Below are 27,564 nucleotides of genomic sequence, written 5' to 3'. Positions count from 1 at the left end.
AAACTGCGATGCACTGTGTGTTCTGACACCTTTCTATCAGAACCAGCATTCACTTTTTCAGCAGTTTGAGCTATAGTAGCTCGTGTGTTGGATCGGACCACACAGGCCACTATCGCTCCCCACGTGCACCAATGAGCCTTGGCCGCACATAACCCTGTCGCCGGTTCACCGGTTTTCCTTCCTTGGACCACTTTTGATCGGTACTGACCACTGCAGACCAGGAACACCCCACAAGAGCTGCAGTTTTGGAGGACCCAGTCGTCTAGCCTTCACAATTTGGCCCTTGTCAAAGTCGCTCAGATCCTTACACTTGCACATTTTCCCTGCTTCTAACACATCAACTTTGAGGACAAAATGTTCACTTGCTGCCTAATATATCCCACCCACTGACAGGTGCCATGATAACGAGATTATCGGTGTTATTCACTTCACCTGTCAGTGGCCATAATGTTATGGCTGATCGGTGTATTTTGTTTTCACTGGAACTTGAACGCACAGGTATGTTTCCGAATGTATTAAATAAAGTTGTTGTGTTAGATGAGTATTTTAAAATAAAGTTCAGAACTTCTTGCAATTGCAAAAATTGTCACATTGCATTATTTCGCATTCAATGTATTTTTTGTAATGCGTTTCCAAAATATTGCAGCAGAGAGTCCTGGCGAGCTCGTTTCCCACCACTCGATGGAGCTGCAAGTTATTCTTATGTATATATTTTACCGTAATTATCACCTCATATAAACTGCTGTGTATTTCGGTCTGAAACTAGCGGCTTTCACAGACACTGCTACCTGACAATCCTCTATTCTGATTGGCCAGGACTGGATATGGAAGAATCTGATAACCGAGACCCAATTTCCACTCTTGTGTGTCGTGACAGTACAGTTTGTTTTTAATGTGTAAGTGTAGAAAAAGTCGTTTCACATTGATAGGACGATGCAAAAGATATCAGTTTATGCAATGCGATTTTAGCGGGGCGGCAATCATCAGTTGTCATGCCCTCGTTTATTTTGTATGTCTCGTCCTAACTTTTTACACATTCAGCTATTATAATTATATACATCTAGCTGCAAAGGTATTTTAAGAATCGATAAGCGTAATAGAAATGAGGGTTATTTTCTAAAATTGAATCGAACTGCTGCAATAACAATTACTCAGCACTAGTCCTGTGTTATAGCTGAACAACTATTAATGATTATTTACATAATTATCATTCTCAGACAGTATTTTTCCATTTTGTTCCATGTTCTTATTTGATGGCCATTGCTTCAATTTTGGAGCTTAGATGTATCTTTCTGTTTCCAAAACAAGTGCAGACATCAAAGAAGCAATTCAAATTCAAAAAACACTGCTGAAAATAAAAACACTACATGGCCAAAAGTATGTGAACACCCCTTCTAATTAGTGGATGTGGCTATTTCAGTCACACCCATTGCTGACAGGTGTATAAAATCAGGCACATAGTCATACAATCTCCATATACAAACATTGACAGCAGAATGGGCCGCACTGAAGAGCTCAGTGACTTTCAACATGGCCCCGTTCCAATGTTCCCATATCTAGTGGAAAGCCTTCCCAGAAGAGTGGAGGTTATAGCAGCAAAGGGCGGACCAACTCCATATGAATGCCCATGATTTTGGAATGAGATGTTTGATGAGCAGATGTCCATATACGTTTGACCATGAAGTGTAACTAATTCATTGTAGTTTGCCAGAAAGTCCCTTAGCAGGGGTTTTCAAACCAGTCCTGGAGTACCCCCTGCCCTACTGGTTTTTGTTCCATCCTAGGTCTTAATTACTTAATCAAATGGTATATTGCTTTGTTAGGTCAATTAAGGATTCAATTAAGCAATTAAAACCTTGGTTGGAACAGAAACCAGCAGGGCAGGGGGTACTCCAGGACCGGTTTGAAAACCACTGTCTCAGAGCAAGCAAATATTTGAAGTAAATATTTTTCTTTGTGAAGCGTTTCTTAGTGTTTTACATGATTATTGGTTTACATTAAATGCTATACAAAAAGCATTTAGGCCCCAACATCTATAAGAGCCCCCTTCCAACATATGAATAATCAACTTTTCCTACAATGCAATGTGTTCTACACTTGTACATCATTCAGTGATTCCCAAAGCCCGGGTATGGATGTTATTTGAATAATTATTGTTGTGTAGCAGCCTATTTCTTCCTGAATAACTCATACACATATTAATGTGGTGCTTATAATTACAGTTGACTCAGAATTCAGAATTTAGAATCATTTATAGATTGTCTAAATTGCTCATTTATATAGGAGTTAATGTCACCATCTGCTGGGTTCATCTTGTCTCTAGTATTCACATGTAATGTGAGATATAAGATACATTTAGTGTTGAACCAAGGTTCTGATAGGAAAAGATGTATTCCGAATATCCATACGTGTCCTGCTATTGCAAAAAATCACTTAACATTCACAGCCATGGTCTATATATTATTTATATATATGATGTGTAAGTCTTAACTCAGAACAAATCATTTCACATGTTGGACTCTTGCACTACAGGTGAGGTAATTGCTTCCTGTTGGATTATACTCTCATAGCAGAGTTGAATATGGCAACAACACATCCCAGAATGTGCAAGTTTTTACAATGAAAATAATTGTACTTCTCTATATCTTCAATAACCCACCTCCCATTTGAGGGATCCTGGTTATAAATAAACCAATCAAAACAATTTGTTACGGAGTTATGTGAAAGTGAACATCTTTTATTTCAAAATTGGATCGAATAAAGTTTCAATACTTTATCTTATTACAAATGTTCATATTCTGTGAAGGGACAGGGATTGTTGGGTTTGCATATTTCCACATATTCAAATCATTTTATGTGAAGACTATGCACTAGGGCTGGCAGTGCTCCGGCTTTGCTAGCTCTGGCTCCGGAGTGGCCCCAGAGATTCAGCTGCAGCTCCAGGCCGGCTCTGCAGCTGATGGAGAGCCCCTGCTCCGGCTCAACAGCCACACAAAAGGGATCATTATTTATAACATTTCCATTTTTACATCTCTTATGAAAATAACTTTAACAAAACCAAAATATTAATAGCAAACATCTGTTTAAGCATTCAAACATAAGAAGTAGAAAACTGTAAAGATGTCTGTGGCAATTAGGGTTGCCAGCCGGCCAGTATTTTTCTGGACTGCCTGGTATTTTCACACTACGAGGCCAACAGTATGTGGACACCCCTTCTAATTCGTGGATTTGGCTATTTCAGCCACACTCATTGCTGACAGTTGTATACAGTGACTCTCAAAAGTATTCACCCCCCTTGGACTTTTCCACATTTCATTGTGTTACAACATGAAATCAGAATGGATTTAATCAGGAGTTTGTGCCGCTGATCAACACAGAAAATGTCTGTAATGTCAAAGTTAGAAACATAATCTGCAAATTGTATACATTAATTACAAATACAACACAGAAAATAATTGAATGCATAAGTAATCACCTCATTCAGGCAATATTTGGCCAAACTGCCTCTGGAAGCAGCGTCAGCATAAGAACTGTTCTTTGGGAGCTTCATGAAATGGGTTTCCATGGCCGAGCAGCTACACAAGCCTAAGATCACCATGCACAATGCCAAGCATCGGCTAGAGTGGTGTAAAGCTCACTGACATTGGACTCTGGAGCATTCAATTATTTTCTGTTTGGTATTTGTAATGAGCTGGAGCTGGGGCTGGGGCTGCTGGAGCCGGCCTGGAGCTCAAGCTGACCCTCTGGAGCCACTGCGGAGCCGCAGCCAGCAAACCCGGAGCACTGCCAACCCTAGGTGGTGGGGAGCACGTGCGCTGTGGCGCATTACAGCGACCAACAAGGCTGCAGTGTGTCCTGGCGAAGGGGCAATTGCCAGGTCGTCTTAAGAGGACTGCAGCTCTGCCAGGAGGTTCAGTAGTAGCGGGAGCCGAAAGTCTGGAGCCATTGAAGCCCTGCCATCACTCTGGGAAAAGGACAGCCCAAAGATATGGAGGCGATTGCATCTGGAGTGAGGCGGGGTCCTCGTGTCCTCTTCGTCTGTGGTCAGTTCCAGACACACATGTCCATCCGCATGAGGAAGCGTGCGGTGGACACACATGGCTCAGCAGTGTAAGCGGGAGACAGAAGCGCGAGACTTCTCCATCCTCACCAAGTGCTCCGTTCGAAAAGGCACTTGACCCATGAATGAGGCAAGCTGTAGATCAGGGGTCTCCAACCCTGGTCCTGGAGAGCCCCAATCCAGTTTATCTGATAGGTCACCCTAAATCACCAATTTATAAATACTAGGAACACATGTGAGTTATTAATCAATTAAGCAAATAAACCAAGGGAGCTCTTGCTCAGAGAGGCTGCAGGTATTCTGATAATTGCTTCAATGGTTTCTAAATTACTGAATTTACCAAACCAAAGCTTCCTTCCTTCCTAAAACCTGCTGGATGGGGCTCTCCAGGACCAGGGTTGGAGACGCCTGCTGTAGATCAATACTAAGTCTCCTGCTAGAGGGCTTTTTGTTTACTGCAGGCTTCCCAGATCTTCACCAGCACTTATCCAGGACTCTGTAAACCTAAACTGACATCAAACCGAGTTGAAAGTCAGTCTCACCTGATCACTTTCCCACGAATCCTGCACTCTGAGCTTCGGACTTTAGTTGGAGTCTGCCACACTCCTGCCAGCCCTCTCATCCTGCAGGAGAGCAATCAGTCACACCATCAGCAACAGTGCAGTTCATATCGTAGCGCTTTTTAAATGGCAAACCCAGACTGCCAAGACACAGCCTAAGGCATGACAGAATTGTCTGGTGTGCCCAGACCTCTCTCACACCTCCTGTATGATCTTTGGATTCCTGTCGTGACCTTTTAGAAGTGCAGTGCCAAGCTGTTGGGCAGGGATGTGTTGAGGTGTGCTCCTGTTTGAGCTTGCTGTTTTGTATTACCTCTATATGAAGGCTTTTGTCTTATGTAAAGTATGGTTGCATGTTCGGTCTATTGGCTAGCAGGGTGCACAGAAGCCACATGTTGTCAGCCGGTGGAAAATGCAATGTATGTATATATGTTGCTTCATGTGCACACAGGGGATCTCAGAACGACAGCAGCAGAAGAGGGACAGAGAGCTCTGAGGGTTTAGGCAGCTGGAACAGTGAATACACAGTGTCAGTGGCAGCATAGGACATCATTAGTTAGATCAGACCTGTTGGATCATATTTACTACTCTGTAATCCAGTCCTGGGCAACCCTGCTAAAACCACTGGGCAAAAGGCAGGAATCGCCTCATTCATACCTTGTCGAGCTTTGCAGCCTTTTCCAGGTCATCAAAGCTGGAGGTCTCTCCTTTCAAGACCAATTCCAGCTCATAGACTTTCCTTTACTCTTCCTTTACGTTTTCCTGCCGACCACCTCTCTCTTTCTGCAGCTCGGCAGCGACACACTGCATCTTTTGCAGTTCTTTCTCCAGCCTGCAGTTGATCTTGCTCTTCTCCTGCAAGTCTTCAGACAGCTGCTGGATCTGCTGCTGCTTAGAAACCAAGTCCTTGCAGTGCCATTTTTCATCGTCCAGGACCTTCTCAAGGTGGGCAGTCAGCTGTTGCATCTCGGCCCGATCTCTCTTGCGGGCCGACAGCAGGGACTGGGGGAGGGAAGGATGCTTGTATAATATTTGTCACTTGTTAAAATGGCAGCTTTTATAGAACACTTTCTTTGCCGATTCAGAATGGAATTGTGGCTTTTCTTCAAGGTGGCAGCATCTTCACAATCTTTAATTTAAAAAATAGAATGCAATGAACACAAAGTATTGTGTTCCCAATTCATCATTATCATAATAATAATAATAATAATAATTTGTTATCACATATATATGCTAAGTTGTGATAAAATTTAACTTCCGTACATCCACATTAAACTGTGCTCTACAGCACAATAATTGAGGAAAGGGTCATCTAATGAGTATGTGGGTAAGGGTGCTAATTATCATTTTGCTTAACAGTACTATCACTATGAAAGCACTGAGAAACCCAGTGTCAATGCCACAGTTTCTTACTACATCAGCCCCATAATCCTTTTGTGCCGCCCAAGGCAATAACAGTCTGGATACCTTTACTTCCTGCTTGCTCGATCTCAGCTGCTCTGTCAGACTGCTTACGAGTTGTTCAAGGCTGTCCCGGATGTCCTTCATTTCCTCCAATTCGCACATGGTTGCAGCCAGCATCTGGTCCTTCTGCCGAGACAGATCATTATCGGCTTCCTTAACTTCCTCCTCCTGTTGCCACATGGCCGAAGCCAGGAGTTCAAATTTCTCTTCCTCCAGAGCGTCCCTCTCTTGCTTTACTTCCTCCAGTTCCCTCCTGGCTGAAGCAAGTTGTTCGTCCTTCTCCTGGACCACAGCGTCCCGGTCTCTCATCACTTCATCCAGTTGTTTCCTGGTTGAAGCCAGAAATTGTTTCATCTCCTGAGCTTGAAGTCTGTGAACACTTGTACAGTATATGTCATTTTCTCTACATCTCTACATGCTGCTCAAGGAAGAGAAACCACAAGAAGGGGGATATCTAGCAGCTGTGAGAAGTGACTTATAACAGTTGGTTTAATTTCTGTTTCAGTCATTTGGAGCAAACGTCAAAGTAAAAAGAAATCAATTTCCATCTATGCTGTGGAGTCATCGCTTTCAATAGACCAAACTTTAGTGACCCTGTGGCTGATGATCAGTAGGGTTCGTTGGGACAAACACTTGCAAAGTAGTGGAAATGACTGACCCCCAAAACACAACAGTATTAATAGCAACAGTATTAATAAACATGTGTTTCACCCCTAACCTCAATTGATTAATTTCCTCCTCCATGGAGGCCATCTTCTGGGCTGATGACTCTTCAGTCACCTGGTCCACAAAGGCCACAGACAGAAGGTCCTCTGGCCTCTTCCCCAGCACCACCGGCTGTACCGCTGTGTAGTTGCCACTCAGAACTCCTTGCTAAAACAAAGCAAATGCAAAATGAGGAAAAATACTTCTAGGCATTTAAGTGAGCCTCAAGACATTGAATCTCTGATCAGTCTCCAGTCCAGTTCTTTAAAGTGTGGGGTCTTGGTGTAAGAAAGAGAAAGTCTGGACCTGACCCTTCCACCAATATCACAGATGTATTGATTTACTCACGCAAGGCGTCCGCGTCACACCGAATCCCGACGCAATCCATGATGCTCCTCGTCTCCACAGATTTGGGTTGACAACAGATTCTCTCTGTCTGGTACCCATCTCTAAATCAGAGCTCTCTGCAAGAAACCAACTTCCATCAGCAAAAACATTGGTATCTAAACTGGTGAAACTATTGTCACATCTAAAATATGTCAATCACATGGACATTATTCTCAATAGTACTTGTAGACCTACTAGTACACATTGTTAGGTATTTATTTATCTATGTCTGTACAATTGTTTAGGACTTTAACAGAGACTAAATGTCTATACATATGTCCTATTGAAATAGAACAGTGTTTTTCAATTGTCTCACACTGGTAGCATATACATATGTTCTATGGATATGTTTTAATTTAGATACATTTAATAAATAATACATTGAAAACCACAGGTTATATTTACAGGAGAATAAAAGGCCTTACCTTCTCGTAGCTTATCTTCAAGGAAAATGACCATAATGCAACGTGACCTGAAATATAGAACTTGGGTCCAATTGTGACGTCATAAGCCCATCCCGCTGGTTTAATGAGAGGCTGGTCTCGTTGACAACGCCACTGGACGGAAGCCTCGGAGGCACAAGAATGTTACTGTACACTGTTCTAGAGCGCACCGGCAAAAAGCGAATTACAGCAGTTGTTTCAAATGAAGAAGCAGTGAATGGTTTATATAAAACACCATTTTAATTGTTGTTATTTTCCAAACATCTTAATCCAAGGCTCGATTTGCACACATTACAAGGGGTTTAAAAATGATTATGGTGTTTGCAATTCAAAAATACTTTGTTTTAAAGCGTAATAATAGAAATGTAAATCTGTAAATGCATGCACAAGAAATAAAAGGGAGTTGTAGTACAGATAAGGTCAGTAGAGGGCGATAGTGTGTTCCTGTCTTGGGCAACACTAGTGCTGACCGAGGCTGAGCGTCTTGCATTAGCAACCTGATGCACAATCTGTTTTAACACTCATTTTAGGATGCTAACAATATACTGCCTATGCTATATACTAACCCAAAATCCATTTCTGCATCTCCCGTTTTCATACTTACACATAGCAATATGAATGAAATGCTTGATTAGTCCCACCCAGTCAGTGATTTGCGTGCACTCATTCTATCGCTGGCCCACTGCGGGCCCGTGTGGGAATATTTTGTCGCCTCATCCCCTCATATATAATCTACCCGCATATTGATTGAGCAGTGGCACTGAGAGACTGCCATTACAATATCAGACACGATCATCGGTACTAGCAGCCTGAAGAGTGTGGCTCCACGGACAGGCCGGCTCTCCTGCTCTAGAAGCGCACAGACGCTGCGGCCCTCGGAGGCGAGCTCTCCTCGCATTGCTCGGCTCTGGACGCGGACCAGCAGAGCCACTTCTCCGCACAGAGGCAGAGCCAGTTTCCCGCTGAGAGACTGCTTTACAGAGCTGCTACAGCATCGCAACGGCGCGGCGCTTCAAGAGCACTGAATACAAACCCGAGTCCATTGCGGGTCATCCAGCATCCGAGCCGCTGCTCAATGCGCAGCTACTGGTCAGCGCTGCAGGGATTGTCCGAAACTACAGCTGCATCCCCCCAGACACAGCCAACAAGGCCATCATCCCCAGGGCCGTGTCTGTCCATTTTGGGGCCCCAATCAAAGCTCAGTTTAGGGGCCCCTCCACCTCTAGCTGTCATGCCAATGCCAGTTAAAATGGGAGAGAGACGGATTTTATTACCTTGGAAAACGTCTTCAATTTGCGCTCTTTCACTGACTGAAGCTGGCAGAGGGACGGTGGCTCAAATGTCTCATGAGGCCGAATGAAATGAGCGTTTGTAAATAGACAGACGTGCGATTGGGTGTGTAGGGCGCTATAAAATCCGGGTTGTGGAGAACAGACAGAATCGCGGCATTCAGGGGCTTTGATCCGCTTTCTGAAAAAGTACAGGAGTCTTCAGTTTTATTGTTCAACCAAACACTAGCACTAGTTACTACACAAATGCAAAATAAACGTAGTAATAATAAATACACAACACAAACTGAATAAAATACATATTTAAAACACGGATGTGCAAATGGTTTCATATTTATAAAGTTTCCGACTTAAGATCCAGACTTTAAAAGGAGCATTTGAAATACACTTTTTAGATTCAAATAGATCTTTTAAAGAACTATAAATGAATGCGATTCTCTGTTGTTATTGTTGTTTTGAAGTTTTACACACGTGTGATTTCAGTGATGTTGTGTGTGCAGGTCCTGTGCCACAAACACCGACATGACTGTCTGGCTTTAACGAGGATCGGAGCTGCAATGTACACTACTGGTTTAAAAAACACTTCTTACATGGAGCAGAAGGTATCCCGTCAATTGGCCACGCACATTTCATCACAAGCTTTTAATCACAAACAATGAGGTCACTGACAAAAGAGTGTCATCTTTTGGAAATCACTACTTAAGCTGTGCTGAACACAAACAGCGCTATAATAAACCACACATAACAGATACAGTACGTATTCAATTCAGCAGCGACATAAATAAAACCTGATCACTTTACTCTCGTTTGATTGAGATCGATACTTCTTAATGTCCCACACGGGTCCAAAACAGCCTTTAATTAAATCATCCAGTTAGCCTCGGCAGTTGTAGTCTGTTCAGCTCTTTAATCTCAGCCCTTTTTATCGATAATTCCGGCTACATGGTTGTAACTAAGCAGCTTCCTATAGAAACTACACTGTAAAAAATAACTCCAACAAATCTATGATTAAGTTTACATTTACATGAATATTTCTAGTTCCACAGGTAATTTTAATTTGTTCCACAAACATCATATTCAGGGGTAAATATTGAACGTATCCAGCTGCATTATCTCAGCTCAGTGTATTGCAGCGCATCCATGTGCTTGTGACTGCGGCTGCGCAGAGTCACATGTCAGTGAGCGAGCAGCGGATTGGACGGAATTGAGTTCGATCTCTTCACCCGCTGACGAGCAAACAAGCCGAGTCTTTCAGCAGGTGAGACACGCATAGACTTTCAACTAACTTATTGATCATTACAGCACATTTGATACTGCTAGTCCGCCAGATAGTTTTAATACATATATTTGATTTAAATTGTTATGAAACAATGTCGTCTTAATCTGTCTCAAGCTCTTTACAGCGCGTACCACCTCAGGCAATATTTGTCTCTCCAAGTCGCAGCATTATGACGGGGGTTAAAATCCAGTAGCGTAGGCCTACCCTCAGCTCCGCACAGTTCACACAGGAGGCACATTTATTCCTAATAAGAATATGATTTATTGTTGACTGTTGTCAGCCACAGCCACGATGTACAAAGGGGTAACACTAGAACTGACACTTAAACTCTTGCACACAACTGTCACACACACACACACACACACTGATTATATATATATATATATATATATATATATATATATATATATATATATATACACTCACCTAAAGGATTATTAGGAACACCATACTAATACTGTGTTTGACCCCCTTTCGCCTTCAGAACTGCCTTAATTCTACGTGGCATTGATTCAACAAGGTGCTGAAAGCATTCTTTAGAAATGTTGGCCCATATTGATAGGATAGCATCTTGCAGTTGATGGAGATTTGTGGGATGCACATCCAGGGCACGAAGCTCCCGTTCCACCACATCCCAAAGATGCTCTATTGGGTTGAGATCTGATGACTGTGGGGGCCAGTTTAGTACAGTGAACTCATTGTCATGTTCAAGAAACCAATTTGAAATGATTCGACCTTTGTGACATGGTGCATTATCCTGCTGGAAGTAGCCATCAGAGGATGGGTACATGGTGGTCATAAAGGGATGGACATGGTCAGAAACAATGCTCAGGTAGGCCGTGGCATTTAAACGATGCCCAATTGGCACTAAGGGGCCTAAAGTGTGCCAAGAAAACATCCCCCACACCATTACACCACCACCACCAGCCTGCACAGTGGTAACAAGGCATGATGGATCCATGTTCTCATTCTGTTTACGCCAAATTCTGACTCTACCATCTGAATGTCTCAACAGAAATCGAGACTCATCAGACCAGGCAACATTTTTCCAGTCTTCAACTGTCCAATTTTGGTGAGCTTGTGCAAATTGTAGCCTCTTTTTCCTATTTGTAGTGGAGATGAGTGGTACCCGGTGGGGTCTTCTGCTGTTGTAGCCCATCCGCCTCATGGTTGTATGTGTTGTGGCTTCACAAATGCTTTGCTGCATACCTCGGTTGTAACGAGTGGTTATTTCAGTCAAAGTTGCTCTTCTATCAGCTTGAATCAGTCGGCCCATTCTCCTCTGACCTCTAGCATCAACAAGGCATTTTCGCCCACAGGACTGCCGCATACTGGATGTTTTTCCCTTTTCACACCATTCTTTGTAAACCCTAGAAATGTTTGTGCGTGAAAATCCCAGTAACTGAGCAGATTGTGAAATACTCAGACCGGCCCGTCTGGCACCAACAACCATGCCACGCTCAAAATTGCTTAAATCACCTTTCTTTCCCATTCAGACATTCAGTTTGGAGTTCAGGAGATTGTCTTGACCAGGACCACACCCCTAAATGCATTGAAGCAACTGCCATGTGATTGGTTGATTAGATAATTGCATTAATGAGAAATTGAACAGGTGTTCCTAATAATCCTTTAGGTGAGTGTATACACACACACACACACACACACACACACACACTGACTACATACCATGTGCTCTTGTCTCAATAACCCTCTGCACTCATGGGTTCTACTTCTCCCCACCAGCTCTACTGACTTCACTCTGCCCTTAGGATTTAAACACATTTTTGCCAGTTTCTCGCTTCATACTGAATCAAGTGGTAATTGAGCAGCCTGTGTGGTGAACAGTTCCTGCTCTCGAGATTCTTGCCATCCATAAAATGTGGCCGTGAAAGAACAATAATTAAAATGAGCAGGTGTGTGTGGCCACAGACAAAGTGCTGTGCATTGTATAGAAACAGGGCTGACTTTTGACTGGGCAGATCCAGAATGGGAGAGGTGCTTCTTAGAGATCAGTGTTGAGGAGCAGTTTCTGCAATGTTTTACAGACACTTAGTAATTATTGTTTTTTGGAAAATGCTTAAAATAACTGTCCAAATCTGGATGGATGGACAGACGGATGAAATGGGAAGCGGTCTCTGGTAAAGTACAACAAGATTAACTTTTATTCACCGATTAAATAAAAACTATAATTAATAATGAATATTCCAATCCGGTAGCCATGAATGTTAAGCAAATAATCTGGGCTGTTCAACATTGTTATTTTCTGTTGTTTTCTGTTTAACTTGCTGAAATGTGAAACATGATCAGTTTGTGTTTGGAAATTGTGAGGTAATCTATGCCTGTATTTGAAATATTGAACTCATTATTTTCCCTCAAACCAAACCCTTAGTTCCCTATTTGTCTGTATATGTGCAGTGTCACCGTGGTCCTCCAGAGGGAGGTGTTGAATAACTTGGTGAATTCTTACTTCAGTGTTCCTTTTCAAGTAAATGTCATTAGGTTGAATGGTTTAGTTTTTTAAGTACAGTATTTTGATGTACATAACACAGGAGAAAATAATATAAAACACATTGATATGATGCCTCTCATGTTGAGGAAATCACAAAGCACTTTACAATTAAAAAATGAAACTTAAGCACATTAAAAACCAACACACAACAAATAATTTAAAAAGTGAAATCAATTAGTTAATAATAGCGAGAGAGTGATCAGAACAATCACAAGGTTTACTCTAAATCTAAGAACTCTAATAATGAGTGTCTATAGACACACAAAACAAGCAGCAGGTTTTGATGTGTTATTGGTTCTCACTGCTGTCTCTCTAAGTAAACACAGCCAGTATTATGATGATTCTAGTACAGTAGTCTTATTCTCGGCAGGGTGTCTGAGGCGAGGCTGAGGAAGCTGTTTCCAGCTCATGCCATCCACGGATGGAGCAGGATCTCCTCCAGGGTCGGCGGACTGGCAGCAGTCACGTTACAGCAGCTGCGGATCAGGTCACAGCAATCTGTCAGGAGGGAAACGAGGGTCTCCGCTCTGGGCCAAGATGAGCCTCCGAATATCAGTCACCTCTGTCTGAGATCAGGTGAGCTGCACTGCGGTTATTAGTCAGGCAGGTATTTCTGTGCCATTGAGATCATGTACATTGTGGCACAGGGGATTAAATGTACACAAATGTTTGAACAATGAATACTAAAATTACACAATAGTCAAGGGGGGGGTACTTTGACTGATAAGGTAGTTATAGTATTTGTTTAGGCTTGACCTGTGTTGTATAACATCAGTGCCATGGGGAGTGTCTTCACAGGGTGTGAATATATTGCTTGTCACTCGGCATGGGGTCAGTCGTGCAGATAAACAAAGTCTGTCTCCGCACCCCTCACCTTTTGAGAGCCCACTGGGGAAGGACAGCTTTCCCTTTCTAATCGCGCGGCCATTGCAGAAAGGGTATGAGCCGCACAGCAGGACATACAGGAGAACTCCCACTGACCACACTGTGGCAGGAAGCGCCCGGTACAGTCCAAGCCGTACTGTCTCAGGGCCAAAGAACTCAAGAGTACCTAGGAGAACAAGTTAGGAAGAAAAGTCTGCTAAAGGACGAGCCGACAATATATAGAGAGTCTGTGGATCGAGTTACCATAGCTAAGCTAAGAAAGCCAAAATGTCTGTATATTCAGAATATTTATATACTGTTTACTAACTAGACAGACATGTATGCGTGTTTGTATTCCATAAACACGGGTAAACTCATCCCTGTGAGGCAGCAAAAAGATTCTGAAGAATCATAATTCCAGCGATGATTGTTATTAAAACGTGCTTAATTCCAATAAGATCCCAAAACACTGCGGATCTCCAGTCTTCACGTATGAAGTGCCATGAAAGACTGATCTCAGGGCATCGAGCCATTTCTCTGGTGGCATCCCTGCCTTCTGTGTGTGAACTGTGTGCCGCTGCTCACCGGCCTGGTCTCTGTAGAAACCCTCCCGCAGGCGACTCGCCAGTCTGAAGGCAATGAGTTTGAGGCGGTCGCTGATGGTTTCCACAAGGATGATCTCCATCTTGAGGTCCCGGTGGACCACTCCACAGGTGTGGCAGTGCTGAAGCGCCTGCACCACCTGCCGTAGGCCTTCCTTGGTCATGGGCTCCTCTAGGTGGCCGCCCTTCTGCATCACAAAGTCGTAGAGGTCCATGCAGGGCACGGGCCGCTCCAGCACCAGCAGGCAAGACTCGGGCTCAGTGAACGAATCCAGCAGTCCGACCACACCGGGGCAGGACGGGGCAGCAGACACCTGCTGATGGAGCGCAGCCTCCAAGGGCACTGGGTCCCTCTGCTTAGGCTGGAGAGAGAGAGGCAGGAAAGCAGATATATCAAATAATAACTATAATGATCATCATCATCATACAAGTGCACTGTTTAAACTACAAACAGCAGGCAAACTCCACACAGACACCAGAGCCAGAGCCCGGGTTGTTTTTTGTTTTTGCTTAATCCACATTGTATCATATTTAGATCATATATTTCTTATTTTCTAAATTTGCCATGGCTTAATAATATCGCCACCTTTCCGGTCCCTTAATTTCAGAGGAAGCTCGTATCTTTGACTCTGTTGCTTGTGTTTTGTTTGGTAAGAAACCTACTCACCATCGTTGCCCAGTTTTCTACAGACTTGCGATCGATGCATTTAACTGCCACCTGACAGCATTAATGGAGAGGAAAGACACAGAAAAACATGATATTAAGTTATCTATTACATACACTGTTAATGGCACAGCTGGGCTGAGTTGTAGTTAGGATTGAGGATTTACTCTTGTGAAGAAAAGGGATGGCAAACCTATATGAACATGATCTATGTGTTTCTTAATGTACTTTACTGTATATCTTTTAATAGAGAGATGCCCTGGAATCTTTTTTTCTTTTTTTTCCTAAGCTCCAACTATGTTTATATAATGAAATGTTCCTCTTTGCTTGTGTACCTACTGAAGTGTAAAGTGTGAAGGCAAAGCAATTGAGTGAAGATCCTTACTGGCAGATTGTCTGCTTTCCTGATCCCAGCAGAGATCGAGCCATAACTCCCTGTCCCCTAGCAGCTCCCCCTTCTCATATAAGTCTGAGAATTTGTCTGAAATAGAAATGTGCCAGTGGATGTGGATTTAAGAACTAGACATTCATTATGTCACACACTTGTATAGTTTTATAAACATGTAAAGCATTGCAGGGAACAGTGCAGGTCTTTAAGGAAACGTTTGGTTTTGTTGTGTAAAATGTTGTGTGAATATGATCACACTCAGCAGTGGGGAAATTGGCCTTTTTTGAGAACAAGGTCTTTGAGAAGTAAGTGTCATGTCAAGCAGTCTCTTGTTTTGAAATGCCTAGTTTTGCTGAATATTGATGTCAAGAGATCATGCTGACTGGAGCCGTGCTCTCCCAGCTGTAGAGCTGTACACCTTGGATACATGCAGGTCCTGAAATGCTGAATTGTTTTGGAGATCCAATACCTGGATTTGGAATTGGTTCTTTGACAGGATGTGCATGTGTGCAAAATATTGAGCATGACTGTCTCTAACCCTCACAGTCTGGTCCCAGCTCCCCGCTGTGCTCACCTTCGGGTTTCTGCTGCTCACCCTGGCAAGAGGATCCGTTCTCAGGGTGAAGAGGACGTCCAGAGGTAGGTCTTTCCAGCTTTTTTGCTCACAGCAGGGCTGCTGTCACTCGCTGAGCACACCTCTGGCCTGATCACCCCTGCGCTCTGAGTCGCTGCAGGCCTGTCCTGCACGGCTCTCCCTGCGGGCGGATTCTGCTCTCTCTCCTCCGGGCTGCTCTCTGCTGCCCCTCGCTTTCGCTGCTTTTCTCTCGGCTCTCCTCTCTTGTCACTCCCGGAGCTGTTCTTCCTCCGTTTCCTGCGGTTTTCCCTAACCTCCATCCCCTTCTCTCTGTCGTCCTGCCATTTCTCGTCACTCTGGACGGGCAAGCTGAGGCAAACCATCATCGATCAGTCTATAAACTTGTAATAAAGTTTTTTCTGCACATTGCACTCCCAGATTTGTCTACAGATAAACCTAATCTGGAGATTCTACTTCTATAATAATTATTATTGTCATTATTATTAATAATAATATACTTCTTAGCAGGCTCCCTTATCCAGGGTGACTCACAATTGTTACAGTGTCACATTATTTTTACATACAATCACCCATTTATTAAGCTGGGTTAACAACAACAAAACAAAACTATCAACCACAACAACAAACTTCATATAAGCATAGGTAAATATAATCTATTTTACTGCTTTCTGGATTTTAACAATAGGGTATTTTTAATTAAAAAAACAGACCTGTATTTGGAAAACAGTCAATTCAGTGTGTACTGGCGAGGTGTTCTCAGTGATCAGAAATATAGCCTTACGCGTAACTGATCCTTTATTATTGATGAGAATGGATGACGTCTGCGTGTTTACTGTGTTTCCTGCGACAGACTGGGTGTCAGTGTGTTAAAGACACACATGAATGTGATTGACTTTTAATTGAAGTACCTTCCATTTTAGATTGTAATAGTGTGACTTTGCTTTTATTTGAAAGATCCAATATTAAATAAAATTGTTTGGTATCTCAACTCTTGTGCTCCAGTTGTTTCATTACATGCCATTATGTGGGCCACATCGATCTTGTACCTTATACCTCTTAACACACCAAGCTGTGCTGGGGGGGCTTTTTACACGTTTTTAAAGTGATTATTGATGGAGTATAATTCATGGATAGTTCATAATTCAGTGGCTAATGATGAAACCTCATGGATCCCAGAATGCCATACATCTCATGCAGTGTGAATGTGTGTGCAGTAATAGATTGTAGATGACTTGCACAACTGCATTGATTACTAGAGTGGCCATCAAAACCTCACACAATAAGATTAAACGAAACTAACCACTTTCACAGTGTTTCAAAAACTGACTTTGTTAAATGACATTTTCAAACCGGTCCTGGAGTACCCTGGCCCTGCTGGTTTTTGTTCCATCTTAATTGATTAATTGAATCCTTAATTGACCTAACAAAGCAATACACCATTCAGTTAAGTAATTAAGACCTAGGTTGAGTACCTGTCGACGCCATCTTGGCTGACAAGCGAAGCGATTCACGGATATGGAGGTCAAAAAATTTGTGTTTTTATATATATTTTGTAAGTGAAGAACAAGACAACTACATCAGCAGGAACCCTTCCTTTTACTGAAGTCCACTGTCAATGACGCCATACAAGTTAGGGTAGCACAAACATCCAAAATACATGACATCCCCTTTCTTAAGTTTGATACTATCCAGATTGTTGCTAATATTACTTAACTACTGTATATGAACATCAATCTATAAGACAGCTTTATTTATCGCAATTCAGTCTCAACATGTGTCATTGTAAACAATTTAAGTCAAACTCTTATCAACATAATATTTTAACTAAACAGTTATTCAAGCAAAATAATACTTATTTGCTTATGAACAATCTCGTGAACAATGAGCTCATTTATTTATTTATTTGCTTGTACAAATTATTCAAAAACAGCAAAATAATAATAAAACTCAGGTTACTGCAATGTACATTTGTAGAGTATACTACTGTATTCAGTCCTTGTACTTTGAAGGTATATTCACTTGTCTGCCTGACCTGGTAATATATCCATGTGGCTGAGACTCAGGTAATTCAGTGTTTTGCGTGTCCTGCGAGTAGTTCATCTCGCAGTTAGTGTTATTGACTGTGTTGTCTGTTGCTGAAGATGCTTTCTGTTCCTCCTATATGTTTTTCCATCCGGAGTCTGTACGATGAACATTCTTGGTTGTTCATGTCTTTTGATGATCACTGCAGGTTGCCAAACATCTCCTCGTTGCACTCTCAATATTTCTCCTATGTGAACATCTGGAAGGACTCTCGTTTGTCTTGTCTTTGTTTCGGATTGTTCTGGATCTGTATGTTGGTCTCGGGTGACAATAAGGTGACAGGTAGGTATCCTGGATTTCAATAACTGTTCTGGTGAGTACCCAATACCATCCAATGGCGTGTTTCGGTATTCCAACAAGGCAATATAGGGCTCACTTTTGCCACTCTGAGCTCTCTTTAACAAGTGTTTGATGGTTTGAACTGTTCGTTCAGCTCATCCATTCGACTGTGCATGTCCTGGGCTTGATGTTACATGCTCGAATTCCCACGCTTTTGCAAAGTTACTGAACTCTGTCCTGGAATACTGTGGACCATAGTCCGAGATTACAGTATCTAGTATACCGTGCCTCGTGAACATAGATTTCATGGCTACAATTACACTTTAAGCAGTTGTGTCAGACAGTTTGCTGATTTCTGGGAATTTAGAGTAATAATCAGCACACAGTAAGTAATCTGAACCATTGTAATGGAATAGATCTGTGCCAATTGTTGACCAAGGCCTTCCTGGTAATGGATGTGATTTAAGTTATTCTCTTGGATTACTGTTCTTGTGTGTGTTGCACACTGGACATTGGGAGACAAACTCTTCAATTTGGGTTGACATGTTCGGCCAATACAGAACATCTCTGTCTCTTTCTTTGCATTTCGCACACTCTGAGGTGTGATTCATGAATTTTCATCAGCATTTCCTGTTCAATTTGCTTGGAACAATGAGCTTTTCAGACTTGAAAAGTCCTGATGTGAAGCTTATTTCTTCTTTGAATGTCCAGTACGCTTTAATCACTTTTGGAACAGCATTTCTTTCATTAGGCATTGATGAAAGTAGCTCTTTTTCAATTTGTGCATATCTTTTTTGTGTATCCGTGAGGGGACGTGATCCTTATGCAACTGTTTTTTTATCTTGCAGAATGACTGCTCCGATGTCTTCTGAGCTGGCATCAACTGAAAGTGTCACCAGTTTCTGCACATCAAAGGATTTCAGTGTTGGTGCATTTGTTAGCGGATTTTTCATTCCTGCAAAGCTTTTTTTGTTGCTCTTCCTCCCAGTGCCACTGAACATCATCTTATTGCAGCTTTCGGAGAGGAGCACTGAGGATAAATCCAGAATGAATTTGGATAGGTATTGCACCATACCCATGAATCTCATGAGTGCTTATTTGTTTTCAGGCGGTGGCATTTGCACAATTGCTCCCACCTTTTCATCATCTGGCTTAAGACCTTCTTCTGAGATGGAGTGTCCAAGATATCTTATTTTTGACGTTCTTATCTGGCACTTGCCCTTGTTTAGTTTTAGATTCCATTCTCTTGCTCTTTCCAGCAACTTGATGGGTCTGCGGTCATGCTCTTCTGTTGACTCTCCCCATACTAGGATGTCATCTATGATGTTGACCACACCTTCAAGACCTTCTAACAGCTGCATGATTGCACGCTGGAAGACTTCACTGGCTGAAGACACCAAATGGTAAGCAAAGAAATCTATACCTCCCTATTGGCGTGTTGAATGTGCAGAGTTTCGTACTCTCATCATCTAGTTTTTTTTGACAGAATCCTTGGTTAGCGTCCAGGACTGAGAATACCTTTGCATTTGGCATACTGGATGGATACCACTTCTTCCACTGTGAGTAGAGGGTAATACGCTTTATTGCATTGATAAGGATTTGTAGATCCATGCATATACATATCTTGTTTGGTTTCACTACTGTTACTATGCTGTTCACCCAATCTGTCAGTTCTGTTTGCTTTGTTATTACACCCATGCTTTCCATCTTGTGTAACTCTTCAATTATCTTGTTTTTAAGCATAATAGGAACCTTCCTTGGTGGATGTATCACTGGTGATACATTGTGGTCTGTTGTAACGTGATGCAAGCAACCAGGACCAGAGAACAGGTCGTCAAAGTCTTTCAAGAGATCATCTTCAGTCTTTATTTCGTATATTCTTCTCACCATCCTTAATTTTTCGCAGTTTGCACGTCCAAGTATTGATGGTACGTTGCCATCGACCATTTGAAATTGAATATTGTGCTTTTGGTTTCTGTATGTGAAGGTAAGTTGAACTTGTCCCACAGGCGACATCTTGTGGCCAGAATAGGAACTTAAGTGACAGGTGGATTTTTTGAGTTTTGTTTTGAGTTTCCAGTGACTTGAACACTTCGTTGGTTATTACATTACAGACTGCCCCTGTGTCTAATTTGAATATAACACTCTTGTTGTTCATTTTTAGGCTTTCAGTCCATTTGTCTTTTTCACTTTGTGTTTCAGTAGTGACCATGTGCACATTTTTGTTTGTTTGTGTTTTTTGCACTTCAGTGGTTCCAACAAAGAAATCATCTTGTTCATCACTTTTTTCACCTTGTTCTATTGCCTGTATTTTCTTCTTGGAGACTTGCATTTTGCACATTTTCACAAAGTGGTTAAAGTGTGTTACATGCTTTGCACGTTTGTCCAGAAGCTGGGCACTTTTATATTCATGTTGGTAACCACATCTTGAACATTTCACTTTTGCTTTGTGTTGACTTTCCATTGCATGCAGTCTACTTTTCTGTTCACTTTGCACTGTTTTGCCCCCTCTTTTCTTTGTGTTTTTGACACTACCTATGTTGTGCACATCTATTTCATCAACTAGCACTTTCATCTGGTTTGACGTTATCTCGTTGGCTCGACAGGTGTCAATTGCTTTTTCCAACATGAGGTCTGCACATAAAACCCTGCAGCCATGACAATCTCAGAATATGCACTGATCAATTTATCAGTAAGTTGAATTTGTTTAGATTTGAGTGGTTTATTTAATGTTAAATCAAATTAACCTCGGCTGTACATTAAAAAGGATAAGCTGGTTATATTACAAATCTGCACTTGTTATTTTTTTTTCAAGCGATTATTGCAAGTTGTATCACTTTTTGCAAGTCAGGTGTCACATCGTTTGTTTTCATTGACAAAATATTACTTAACTGTTTATAAGCACTGATAACTGTGCAACTTGAATATTATTTTTACCAATCTTTAAGCTAGACATGTCTGTGTATAACTATGGAAGTAAAAGTTGAGACGTGTTCAAACTCATTTATTTCTGTGAAAAAATTCATGGCAATTATTGCAATCAACTATATATCTAGAAATTAGTTGTTGTTTTTTCAAAGCACATATATTACGAAAAATATAAAAATATGCATGTTCCATACATTAGAACAAAGACCAAGGTATATGAGCAATTCCACACACAAATAGAAAAATGTGTGTGCTCTATACATTAGAGCAAATAACATGATAGTGTTAAAAGTGCTGGTCTAGATTATATTTGCATTTTACACACGTCCTCCTCAGTGCTCAATACTGCCGATCCAACAGTGGCAGCCTGGCATGATATAGTGCAGGCAGCACAGCACAGCTGCATTTGTTCTTAAAAGATGTATTTACAAATGCTCTCAAAAATATAACTTATTTAAAACATATGTTAAACGTACTGCAATACGGATCACAGTCAACAGCCACAGTCAATAGTTTGAGAAAATATATCGGTGCATTATTGGTGGAATATGTGCTCATACAGATATCGGCCAATTAATATCGGTGCTCCAATATATCTGTCGGGCCCTACTCAAAACCCAAGGCAGGTTCCAGAAGTTTAACCAGCAGAAGAGGTATGAGGCAAATAGTGGTTGATATGCAACTATACGGTATATAGTCTGAAGTGCTTTGGATGAATTATTCAAACTATAAATGCATTTCTGCTCATTTTAACTGTTTAACTGGGGATGTATCTCTTCTAATTAAACACTGTCATATAAAGCATCTAGGAGGTACAATTAGTGATATGTTTTACTTTTGGTTTAATACATTTGATTACATACAGAAACATAAATGGAGAACACGTTTATGAGAAAATAATTCACTTTAAAGATTCAAGAGAGAATAGGACAAAAGGTTTTCAGTATTAAATCTACAAGTAGAACAATGTCTACATGTAGAACAATCTCCTCTGACATTGATATTACAGCTAACTCCCAAATTAAATAATGTAATGAATAAATACAAAAGCATTCCCTATAAAAAATTGAATACAATAATATTGATGGCATAGTTGTATTTAAATTAAAACTGTATTATGGAGTATCTATCATGGAGACTAAAACTCACCGGCGCAGCCCTACTCAGTCACAGACTCAGTCACTAAACTTTGAAAGTAGATCAGTTGAGTGTCAATCTTCAATGCAACCAGCTGTGTAGTCTTGGGTTTATTCGATTCCTTAGTGAAATCTCTAAAATACAAAGATGAATTTCCAAAAACATTTCCAGAATGACACTACATTCCTACAAGACCCAGGTCTAGGTATCGAATTGAAAATGCTGCTTGGTACATTCTGTTAATGAATGCTGTAGGTATATTATTAGCTTGTTTCCCTGATCATTCTCATTCTGGGAAAACTAATACACACATGACATCAGAAATATCAGGCTCCAATAGCTAGCGTAAAGTTTACCTAATTACTTTTGTCATGTTTTCATACATATGACTAAGATTACAAATCAATCTAATGTTATTTGTAAAAGTGCACATTTTATCAATTGCTACCAATTTTTATTTATTTATTTATTCTTTCACACAGAAAATTGACAGGGAGAGAGATGAAAAGAGGAAGGTGAAGAAAAGGAGAAATAATGTGCCTGACACTGGAGTCAACAAGATGGTGAAGGAGAGAGGAGCGAGTGGAAACACAACGCAACCCAAGAGCCGACTCAGACAGCACGTCCTGGACACCACACACACACATCTTCAACAAACCTGCGGCCAAAGACAGCTGGCCACACGTTTCAGGGCTTGGAGCTGAAAAGGAAGAGCGAATGGATTTGGTAAAGATGTGCTGGATGGCACGGATGGTCCAACACCATGAAAATGGCCTCGTCAACATCTATGAATGCCAACGCTGAAGTTTCGTGCCACATGCATCGCCTAAACTCACTATGGGCCAAAGATCGGAGGACCAACAATCACCCCTATGTCTACAATGTCACTGAGTAGAGGACCATCCCAGCAGTGGCAGCCAATACCAAAGCCAGCTGGCACCACTAAGCGAGCACAGCCAGACCCCTTTCTCTCAGCCTCAGGGTCCATCTCCTCCAGCCAAAGGCCACACAGCAAGGCCCTGGATAAACTGGCTCAGGAAGAAACGAAGAGAGCATCCAGGGTCACCAACCCAAATATAGCTCCACTGAGAGAGAAACACTGAGCCCGAGATGGTACCTCCATACGTTAGAAAGGTGGCCCGAGTTGCCAATGCCTGCTTGGGAGAAATACATCTCCATTGTAAATAAATAATCACTGATTTGCCTTTATTGATACTAAAAATGTGTCACCAGCACAGCCCTACTTACACCTACACTTCATCACTGATGGCCTCATTCAGGGGCGGATCTACAGGGGGGCAAGGGGGGGCAGCTGCCCCCCTAACTGTAGTGCTTGCTCCCGTTACCCCCCTAACTTCAGTTCCTAAAACTATAGGCGTGAGAAACACCGTCAGCACCCCCCCCCCGCCCGCCAGCACCGTGGACCAAACACCGTCAGCACCCCCCGGTAATTCGGCGAACAGCAGGGATGATGATGGCCCCCCCTATAATACAACTGGCCCCGGCCAGGCCCCCCCAGCTGAAATGGTCTAGAACCGCCACTGGCCTCATTATTCCCCAAGTCTTCTATGAATTTGGTTTCAGTGGAAAACTGTGTTGCTGTAACTTCTGGGAAATTAAAGAATTTCTCATTTGTAATTATTAATTGGATCCCAATCTCACATGTAGGAATTAAAGAGGAGAAATAAGAGACTTTTATATATAAACACACCACACACACTGTGTTCGCCCAAAGCTCTGACAACATATGGTTCAAGTTAAAACATCTAGGAAACATATGACACATTCTGATGGTACAGCCATTGTGTCCCCTGTGCTCTCAGATGGGTTGTGTGAGTGCTCTTTGTTTGTAACAAAAGAGGGATCTGATGAAATATTCAATTTTGCAATGAGAAAAAACAAAACTCAGCCATCTTCCTCGGCAGGTAGCCAGATGGAATTTCAACAATTAAATGAACCTATAAATAAATATATAAATGCTAACATCATTTGTAAACTGATGTTCTTATGATATCGGTTTACTTGCTTTGGAAATCTTTCATTAACTCAGTCGCTGTTTGGAGACTCAGCGGTTGGTCATTGTTTTTATTGTGAGCCCAATAATTCTAAAGAGAGAGGCTAGATTACCTGAGAGTAATTTCAGCATATCCAGGACATCTCAACAGCATGAACGGGATTGTGGTCTTCGAAGATCGTCTTAAAGACACTCCCAGATTCAGGTAGGCCATTTCATTAGTCTGTGCTTTTCTTTTCATTGCAACAGGGTATGATAAGCCTACATTTCTGTCATAATGATAGTACAAGTCTGCAATCTGCTCACAAAATACACGATCATGTGAATCACTCCTATGGATGCACTGAAACATTGAAACTTTATTCCCGTTTGTCGATTACTGGGCTGTATGTTTTTCCGCTAGCTGTTATATATTGTATGGAATATTTTTGCATGTGATCCACTATCTCTGATAGATTCATAATGGAACTGATAAACACATCGTACCATGATGTAAAACTTAAAACAAAACTCTACACTGGATTTATTTATATGCCACTGTACAGTTTTTGTTCACCCATGTTTAGCTGGCTATATGGCCTAATTGGAATCGCAATTACAGTATGTGAAGTCTATATATGATCTTAAATTAAAAGTTTTAAAGCATGTATTTCTTGGCCTATCTATCTTTTGTCTATTTTTGATTATTTATGTTTTTAAAGTGTTATTTGGTGGCATGGGTGCATAAACAGGTTAAGTGTTTGCATTCTATAAAAGGGCTTTCTGATGCAAGAGAATGTACCATGTTTTTTCTTTAAATAAACATTCATTCTGAGGAAACCTTGCTGCTTACTACATAATTACCTGCAGAGAACTGCAGTTTGTTAAATGTTTTATAGATCTTTTTTTCCTTTTTTCTGTGTTTCCTAGATTTGATTGAACCTTTACACTAGTCTCAAACTCCAGGGCTGTATTATAAAACACTAGAAAGGGTTAAAAAGAATTCAAGAGAATGAGAACACAGTTATAATTAATAAGAAAGAAAACAATTCCAGTATCCCCTGTATCCTATCCTAGTCTATGGTGCATTGATGGTGCTGTGGGGTGGCAATACACTTCACTGCTAGTCTTCAATGCTCACATCCAATTGGAAACTCTTGTTCTCTTCCTTCTCTTCAGCCACTCATCTCTCCCTGGAATATCCCCTTTCGTTCTCTAGTCATCCTTCTGGCCACTCAGCTGTACACAATGCCTGTTGGTTCAGTACCTGTTCAGTTTAAGTAAAGTCAGAGGAGTAATCTGTGTTTATTCTCAATGATCTGTAAATGTCATGAATATACAAAAGCCAGTTTCATCAATACGAGAGAGATAGGGGAGGGGGACTCAAATAACAGTCTTGAACTGCACTGAGAGATGTCCGGGTATTCAATTATACTACTACAATAATAATGACAATAATCAGAAGAAGATACACCCTAATGTATCTGTATTTTAATCTTACTGTCTGTCCTCCACAGTTCCAATCTGAATGGATAAGTACTGTCAGTCACCCTTATACTTTCACCGTTTTCTGATTCGTTCCATAAAAAGCAAGGGTGTCTTGGTTTAATCAACTGTCAATAGTCTAGTCCAGTGGTTTTCAAACCATTCCTGGAGTACCCCCTGCCCTGCCGGTTTTTGTTCCAACCTAGGTCTTAATTACTTAATTGAATGGTATATTGCTTTGTTAGGTCAATTAAGGATTCAATTAAGCAATCAAGACCTCAGTTGGAACAAAAACCAGCAGGGCAGGGGGTACTCCAGGACCAGTTTGAAAACCACTGGTCTAGTCCAACAGCACAAACACTGCACTCTTATTGGCAGTTTTAATATTTAGGGTTTGAATACTGAACCTATTATTGACATGGACACAATTCATATAATTTGGTGTCTCTCAGCACCTTAAAGTGTTTCACTATTAAGGGGATTGCCAGTGTGTTTTACTACACTAGTACTAATTAACTTATTAATGATTTAATAACCCTTAAAGTATGATACATTTTGTAAAGAAAGGTAGAATGGACATGATTATTTGTTATCACAAAAAATAAAAACTGCCATCTTCAATGTAGCGAGATGGAATTTCTACAATTAAATTAAACTATTTGCAGCAATTACAGCCTTGCAGACCTTTGGTATTCTAGTTGTCAATTTGTTGTTTGTTTGTTTGTAATCTGAAGATATTTCACCCCATGCTTCCTGAAGCAACTCCCACAAGGTGGATTGGCTTGACGGGCACTTCTTACATACCATACGGTCAAGCTGCTCCCACAACAGCTCAATAGGGTTGAGATCCGGTGACTGTGCTGGCCACTCCATTATAGACAGAATACCAGCTGACTGCTTCTTCCCTAAAAAGTTCTTGCATAGTTTGGAGCTGTGCTTTGGGTCATTGTCCTGTTGTATTTGGAAACTGGCTCCAATCAAGCACAGTCCACTGGGTATGGCATGGCGTTGCAAAATGGAGTGATAGCCTTCCTTCTTCAAGATCCCTTTTACCCTGTACAAATCTCCCACTTTACCACCACCAAAGCACCCCCAGACCATCACATTGCCTCCACCATGCTTGACAGATGGCGTCAAGCTCTCCTCCAGCATCTTTTCATTCAGTCTGCGTCTGACGAATGTTCTTCTTTGTGATCTGAACACCTCAAACTTAGATTCTTCCGTCCGTAACACTTTTTTCCAATCTTCCTCTGTCCAGTCTCTGTGTTCTTTTGCCCAACTTAATATTTTCTTTTTATTTGCCAGTCTGAGATGTGTTTTTTTCTTTGCAAGTCTGCCTAGAAGGCCAGCATCCCGGAGTCGCCTCTTCACTGTTGACGTTGACACTGGTGTTAGAGCCAGTTTGCGCTGTTCTGTGAAGGGAGTAGTACACAGCGTTGTACGAGCTCTTCGGTTTCTTGACAATTTCGAAACCGCATTGCAGACCCATCCTGGCTGCCTTATTCTAAAATGCGATCTGCAGTCTCTTTAGGTCACCAACACTAGCATTACTCCAGACGACAGAGCAGGACTTAATTTGGCTATGAATTTATGCAGATTTAGAAGTTGCTCTGGCCTATATTTTGCAATCCTTCTGAGCATATAGCAGGTGCCAATTCGTTTCCTGACAACAATCCGCAAACACGGCTGGACTACAATTGGACAGATCCAGAGGGAGGTCATGTGTATACAGCGAGTACAGAGACACGGCACAAGCAGCACAGTGACACTCTGTGGTTGACCTCGCAGCTGCTCTCTGCTGGGTTTCTGCAGAGCATCAGTCCTCGGTCGGTCCGGTTCCAGTGCTGTGCC

The 27,564-nt window shown here is 41.7% G+C and overlaps 2 protein-coding genes across 4 annotated transcripts in view; both read right to left on the bottom strand.

The window, feature by feature from the left end:
* Window positions 1-27,564, bottom strand: part of LOC136718780 (serine/threonine-protein kinase pim-3) — a 36,529-nt gene that overhangs the window by 8,189 nt on the left and 776 nt on the right. Inside the window, exons 2-6 of one of the 2 annotated variants that reach the window (XM_066696518.1) lie at window positions 26,518-27,563; window positions 15,789-25,495; window positions 15,212-15,307; window positions 14,830-14,880; window positions 13,678-14,524 (exon numbers count right to left, since the gene is read on the bottom strand). In XM_066696518.1, the coding sequence (XP_066552615.1) occupies window positions 13,994-14,524; window positions 14,830-14,832 (534 nt within the window). In that variant the 5' untranslated portion in view covers window positions 14,833-14,880; window positions 15,212-15,307; window positions 15,789-25,495; window positions 26,518-27,563 and the 3' untranslated portion in view covers window positions 13,678-13,993. Of the gene's footprint in view, window positions 1-13,677; window positions 14,525-14,829; window positions 14,881-15,211; window positions 15,308-15,788; window positions 25,496-26,517; window position 27,564 lie in introns of those variants that run through there. The other variant, XR_010805316.1, reaches the window with a different exon arrangement.
* LOC136719188 (M protein, serotype 6-like) lies at window positions 2,512-9,663 on the bottom strand. Of its 2 annotated transcripts, XR_010805374.1 has the most exons (6): window positions 7,602-9,663; window positions 7,138-7,253; window positions 6,803-6,957; window positions 6,088-6,412; window positions 5,278-5,622; window positions 2,512-4,683 (listed from the first exon to the last, which is right to left on the bottom strand). XR_010805374.1 is itself a non-coding variant. In XM_066697039.1 (5 exons), exons 1-5 carry the CDS (start codon window positions 7,633-7,635, stop codon window positions 5,362-5,364), a joined length of 891 nt encoding a protein of 296 aa, XP_066553136.1. In that variant the 5' UTR covers window positions 7,636-9,663; the 3' UTR covers window positions 4,691-5,361. The 2 variants fall into 2 exon arrangements, 1 of the variants encoding a protein (XP_066553136.1); XM_066697039.1 differs by lacking the exon at window positions 2,512-4,683 and having other exon boundaries at window positions 4,691-5,622.

The sequence above is a fragment of the Amia ocellicauda genome, chromosome 23, assembly GCF_036373705.1.
Source record: "Amia ocellicauda isolate fAmiCal2 chromosome 23, fAmiCal2.hap1, whole genome shotgun sequence".
Classification (NCBI taxonomy): domain Eukaryota; kingdom Metazoa; phylum Chordata; class Actinopteri; order Amiiformes; family Amiidae; genus Amia; species Amia ocellicauda.
Note: the sequence above shows the minus strand (reverse complement) of the source record. Positions and strands in the feature narration are given on the sequence as shown.